This window comes from Oncorhynchus clarkii, chromosome 9, assembly GCF_045791955.1.
Source record: "Oncorhynchus clarkii lewisi isolate Uvic-CL-2024 chromosome 9, UVic_Ocla_1.0, whole genome shotgun sequence".
Taxonomy (NCBI): domain Eukaryota; kingdom Metazoa; phylum Chordata; class Actinopteri; order Salmoniformes; family Salmonidae; genus Oncorhynchus; species Oncorhynchus clarkii.
Window position 1 is genome coordinate 33,397,719 of NC_092155.1, and position 6,774 is coordinate 33,404,492.

Genomic DNA, 6,774 nt, shown 5'->3' on the forward strand with positions numbered 1-6,774 from the left:
GAACCTTGTTGTCCTTATTTTAGATCATACTACACCACAAGTTAAATAGCTGGCTACATGGAACTTTTAATTATAATAGTTTCAGTCATCTAAAATCAATGTTGTGGGCGTCTCAACGGGAGGTCACACAATCGTCACTAGGTGGCAGCATATTTTAAGAAGTTGAGGAAATATCCGGTGGTGAGAAAACTTAACATTTCAGAGCAACTTCTTTGGCTCTTCCTCTTCCGGTAACGGTAATAGCAGGTATGGAGGCCGATATTTCTTCGCACATTTTTTGTCAAAATAATCTGCTGTAATCTGTTGTTATAATATGACAAAAAGTATTTCAAATACCATATTTCCACAGTGTTAGAAACCGTAAACACATTATTGAAAGTATTTAATGATTTCTTCTTATCCTAGTACTGTCTTGTCGTTTCTTAGTATCATGCCTTCAGTAACGTTTAGCCCAAAGCAGAGATGTCAATTTTGGTACCAAAACGCATTACCATTTAAGTGGTTTTACTACCGGAGGTAGTCTTGTTGAAATTGCCAAGGCAGGGTGTATACATGCAAGTAAAATGTTATTTCTTCATTGATTCGTTTTTTGGGTATTAAGCGTTTTTGCTAGTAGCATTGATCAGTAATGTTGACTCCATCCGCACTCCCCAAGCTAGCTAACTAGTTCGTTATTTAGCTATCTAGTTATGTAGCAAATCAATCGGTGAACAATGTATTCTACTGTCCTGCAATCTGTTATGTATTTACAGGTATCAACATGGTCCAGCGCTTGACTTACCGTCGTAGGTTGTCCTACAACACTGCCTCCAACAAAACTAGGCTGTAAGTAACATGATCTTTATCTACTAATTGCATTGCAATTCCCTTGTCTGCTACGCCATTTCTTTAGCTTCTTTGCCATTGTTAGTTATTACATTGCCTGGCATTTCTCATGGCCTAAACTAATTGGTTGTTCCTAGTAAGTTGTACTGGTTTGCACGATTATACCTAGCTGTAGCTATTGCTTTTAAATAGGAAGTAGGAACAACTGATGTTTTTATTCCTTTCTAAATATTGTGGACAACTTTGCATTGTGTATGACCCTGCTTGCAGGTCCCGGACTCCTGGTAACCGCATTGTGTACCTGTACACCAAGAAGGTGGGCAAGGCCCCCAAGTCCGCATGCGGAATCTGCCCTGGTAGACTGCGCGGAGTAAGTAAAGCTCTTAACTATGCCAGTCCACTCTTAATTTCTATTCAGTTCGACCTGCCATAAATTCTGTGTCTGAACTGTGCATATACAGTGCCTTGCGAAAGTATTCGGCCCCCTTGAACTTTGCGACCTTTTGCCACATTTCAGGCTTCAAACATAAAGATATAAAACTGTATTTTTTTGTGAAGAATCAACAACAAGTGGGACACAATCATGAAGTGGAACGACATTTATTGGATATTTCAAACTTTTTTAACAAATCAAAAACTGAAAAATTGGGCGTGCAAAATTATTCAGCCCCTTTACTTTCAGTGCAGCAAACTCTCTCCAGAAGTTCAGTGAGGATCTCTGAATGATCCAATGTTGACCTAAATGACTAATGATGATAAATACAATCCACCTGTGTGTAATCAAGTCTCCGTATAAATGCACCTGCACTGTGATAGTCTCAGAGGTCCGTCAAAAGCGCAGAGAGCATCATGAAGAACAAGGAACACACCAGGCAGGTCCGAGATACTGTTGTGAAGAAGTTTAAAGCCGGATTTGGATACAAAAAGATTTCCCAAGCTTTAAACATCCCAAGGAGCACTGTGCAAGCGATAATATTGAAATGGGAGGAGTATCAGACCACTGCAAATCTACCAAGACCTGGCCATTTAGAGGGATCTAAACTTTCAGCTCATACAAGGAGAAGACTGATCAGAGATGCAGCCAAGAGGCCCATGATCACTCTGGATGAACTGCAGAGATCTACAGCTGAGGTGGGAGACTCTGTCCATAGGACAACAATCAGTCGTATATTGCACAAATCTGGCCTTTATGGAAGAGTGGCAAGAAGAAAGCCATTTCTTAAAGATATCCATAAAAAGTGTCATTTAAAGTTTGCCACAAGCCACCTGGGAGACACACCAAACATGTGGAAGAAGGTGCTCTGGTCAGATGAAACCAAAATTGAACTTTTTGGCAACAATGCAAAACGTTATGTTTGGCGTAAAAGCAACACAGCTGAACACACCATCCCCACTGTCAAACATGGTGGTGGCAGCATCATGGTTTGGGCCTGCTTTTCTTCAGCAGGGACAGGGAAGATGGTTAAAATTGATGGGAAGATGGATGGAGCCAAATACAGGATCATTCTGGAAGAAAACCTGATGGAGTCTGCAAAAGACCTGAGACTGGGACGGAGATTTGTCTTCCAACAAGACAATGATCCAAAACATAAAGCAAAATCTACAATGGAATGGTTCAAAAATAAACATATCCAGGTGTTAGAATGGCCAAGTCAAAGTCCAGACCTGAATCCAATCGAGAATCTGTGGAAAGAACTGAAAACTGCTGTTCACAAATGCTCTCCATCCAACCTCACTGAGCTCGAGCTGTTTTGCAAGGAGGAATGGGAAAAAATGTCAGTCTCTCGATGTGCAAAACTGATAGAGACATACCCCAAGCGACTTACAGCTGTAATCGCAGCAAAAGGTGGCGCTACAAAGTATTAACTTAAGGGGGCTGAATAATTTTGCACGCCCAATTTTTCAGTTTTTGATTTGTTAAAAAAGTTTTAAATATCCAATAAATGTCGTTCCACTTCATGATTGTGTCCCACTTGTTGTTGATTCTTCACAAAAAAATACAGTTTTATATCTTTATGTTTGAAGCCTGAAATGTGGCAAAAGGTCGCAAAGTTCAAGGGGGCCGAATACTTTCGCAAGGCACTGTAAGTACCTCAACCAAAATGCATGTCAGTGTGGTTGGGTGGAGAGAAATTATTTGATAATACATCACAACTTTTCAGGCTGAGCACAACACAATATTAGCCACCCCCAACGCACTGCTTCCACTTAACCTGTCTTTTTTTACACATTAGTTTGAATGTGCCCTAAGGATGGGTGAAAGCACTACGTCGAATGCCAAAATGGCACTTGATCCAGACCGATCTTGAGTTCAATTTCATTGCATGTGAAATGTTTGGTTTTTGCATGCATTAACCCCTCTGGGATCGTTCGGGACGCTATAGCGTCCCACCTCGCCAAAGGCCAGTGAAATTGCAGGGAGCCAAATTCAAAACGACAAATCTCATAATTAAAATTCCTCGACCATATGTAACGGATGTGAAACAGCTAGCTAGTCAGCAGTGGTGCGCGCTAAATAGCATTTCAATCGGTGACGTCACTTGCTCTGAGACCTTGAAGTAGTGGTTCCCCTTGCTCTGCAAGGGCCGTGGCTTTTGTGGAGCGATGGGTAACGATGCTTCGTGGGTGACTGTTGTTGATGTGTGCAGAGGGTCCCTAGTTCGGGCGAGGGGATGGTCTAAAGTTATACTGTTACACTGGTGCCGTGACTTGTCTTCGCCGGACGTCACGTGGAGGGATCGGAGACCCGGCTTCAAGAAGTACTGTGGTTGCTGATGCACGCCAGAGGCCTAGGTTTCGCATTCTGCACAAGTGGAATTCTCAGGGAGCTCCTGGTAGCATGAATAGGGGGAGATCGCGAACGTCAGGTCTTCCCAGTATGAAAATGTGATGCAAGGGGTTTTGCCATCGACAGCCATCAATACCGTTAAGCCCTGCACAACTAACGTGCTGTTTCCCATTTAACAACATAAATAAATGCTCAACTGGGACCACTGGCCGAAGTGATATATTTTGAGAAAACAAAACTCATGGAGAGTACATATACATCTGTTACACATACAAGTATTTTACACCATTTTAGAGACACACTTCTCGTTAATCCAACCACAGTGTCCGACTTCAAAAAGGATTTTCGGCGAACACAGAACATATCATTGATAGGTTAGCAACTAGTCACAGACTGCATTCAGCCATTTTCCAACCAAAGAGATCACAAAAAGCAGAAAGTAGAAACATGCCAAAGGATGTTTACAATCAATCCTTAGGGTCTTTTTTATAATAAATCTTCAATAATATTCCACCCGGACAATAGCGTATTCATTTAAAGGGGACAAAGAAGGAACGGCGTGACCGCGCAGATTGCCATATGAGTTCTGTTATACTCAGACATCATTCAAACTGTTTTAGAAACTTCAGTGTTTTCTATCCAATACTACTAATAATATGCATATTACCATCTGGGACATAGTAGCAGGCAGTTTACTCTGGAAACCTTATTCATCCAAGCTACTCAATACATGCAGTCAATGTTATTTGTTTTTTACAAATATAACTACGTAACATGATGGTATTGTAATCAGTTATTTGAATGTTAAATCTAGTCTATTGATTAACTGGGGAAATCAATTTATAGTACAGGTGCATGCATATTCAACAGGTGTGCATTGACTAGCTTGTTTTGGCTTATTTCATGGGGCTACAGATAAGTATCTAACCCTTCAACTTATTTTATTGTACTTCTCAACACTTGCATAAAAAACAATCTCTTTTATTAAAGTGTACGCTTTCTCTTTAAGATTTATCTTTATTCCCACACACACTCAGTTTGAGTCTCGAGCAAAGGTCTTGACTGGGAGAGACGTGACGGGGAGATTAAGTGAATATATCGTTTTTGGTTTACAATCAGCTTTGAAATGGTTTATCGCAAACAAGGTACTAGGGAAGTGAATTGATGTTAGCTTCAGCTGTTTACTAGTAAGGTAAGTTGGTGTACAAAGCTGGAAGCTGCTGTTATCTTGCATTGTAAAGTGTTTGAGCCTGTAATGGGACATTGTTTTGTGAACAGTAATTTACATTTTCAACATTTGTTCAGGCCGTGTTATATTATTCAAGCGTGTTAATTTCTGTGCAACATAAGTGGTGACACAGCCCAAATTCCCAGTAAGTGCATTGGTTCCTCGGGGCAGGCTAGAGTTAGCAATGAGTAAGTGGAGCAGGTATGGTGTTCTTGTGCTAAGGGGACATTGACTGCGCTGATGGACTTGATCCTCACTCAATCAGTAGAATACATGAGACACATTTGACAGAAGTACTAAGAGGAATACACCCTAGTACCGAACAGTTTCAGGTTGAATTACCAAAGTTTCGGTATACTGTGCAACACTGGTTTCTCCTGAATATAACCCTGGGTTCAGATTTGTGTGTTGTCTGTGCTCACAAGCATTTCTTTGTCTTAAAGATCCGGGCGGTGAGACCCCAGGTCCTGATGAGGCTCTCAAAAACCAAGAAGCACGTCAGCAGAGCCTACGGTGGAGCCATGTGTGCCAAGTGTGTGCGCGACCGGTAAGAAAGCGTATCCCCAACACCGCCTTTGTAGAAAATGTCTAAGTGTTGTTTATATTGGATGACATGCCTATCCAAAAGGGGGTAGAATGTGTTTTTAAAAAAAAAATATATATATATATATCCTACGCTTTCTCCGTCTCCTAGATGTAGACCCTATATTATAAAGAAACGTATACCTAAAGGGGTCCTAAAATCAAATAGCTAAATGATCCATAGTACGATTTCCCCCCCCAACATCTTAGGCTCTAGAGGTAACAATTGTTTTGTTCCATTTAATTGAGATTTATCCTGGGGTGGTGAAGCTTCCTGTGTGCAAGCAATTGAGGGATGTGTTTCTACAATCTACATTGAAGGCATTGGTCTTTGCGACATGATTCATTAGATTTTGCTTTACATTTATTGATATTTGGTCAGAATTTGTATTAAGCAAACAATGCCCGAACAACTGTTACCTGATCAACTAACGTTCACCCTTCTCTCTACCACAGGATCAAGCGAGCTTTCCTGATTGAGGAACAGAAGATCGTTGTCAAGGTTCTTAAGGCACAGGCACAGAGTCAGAAATCTAAGTAATTGTGTATTTGTACTGCTACAATAAAAGTCATTCAAGTCCAGTGTCCTGACATGTTTGTATAACTGGCCATAGTATTTTTAAATTTGACGTTTAATTTCATTGTTTCTCAATGTAATTCGAAAGGAACTCGCACATCTGGGCTCTTTTTTGCAGGTGCGTGGTAACTGTTGAATAAGAGGGTAAAGAGTACCTGCATACTGCTCTTGCTAGTATCACTGCTCTTTAAGCTTTTAAGTTTTGAATGAGTGTGGAGTTTGAGGACTGTGTGGGCTACTGATTATTGACATATGGACTTTGAGAAAGTGTTGACATTACATCCAGGAATTTTGTATTTTTACTCAAGATTCTCAGGCAGTTGACATGAAATATTAGGATGGTGCAGCATGTGCTTGCATTTTGAAATTCTGAAGGTGAGTTTATTTTTATGTATGCATAGATATTCTTTGTTGGTCAATACAATGTAAACCTGTCACAACACTCCAAACAAACCAGTTTTGAAATAGGATCGTCCTGTAAAAAAAAAATTTGCCGGTGATAATTCAGTCTGCACTGACGGTTGAAGGACGAGTGTCACATGGGAGTGACAAATTGGGTTGGAAGAATATTTAATGATCAGAGGCTGCAGCTGCTATCAAGCTGGTAGTGTGTTTTTCCAATTGTCCTGTGTTTTTGGTATACTCTGGCTACCCGCAGGTATCTAGAGAATTCCCCCAGAAAATTGATCTGTGAAACTATTTTAGAGCTTTGCGACTACATCAATGGACAGAAAGGTATCTCGGCCACTTTTGCTTTGGCTAGGAATCCATCAA

At 40.7% G+C, this 6,774-nt stretch overlaps 1 protein-coding gene across 1 annotated transcript; it reads left to right on the forward strand.

The window, feature by feature from the left end:
- Positions 1-220: 220 nt before the first annotated feature.
- Positions 221-6,005, forward strand: LOC139416215 (ribosomal protein L34). The gene is made up of 5 exons (XM_071164625.1): positions 221-246; positions 753-825; positions 1,096-1,195; positions 5,285-5,388; positions 5,880-6,005. The coding sequence occupies exons 2-5, from the start codon at positions 761-763 to the stop codon at positions 5,962-5,964; spliced, it is 354 nt and encodes a 117-aa protein (XP_071020726.1). The 5' UTR covers positions 221-246; positions 753-760; the 3' UTR covers positions 5,965-6,005.
- The last annotated feature ends 769 nt before the right edge of the window (positions 6,006-6,774 follow it).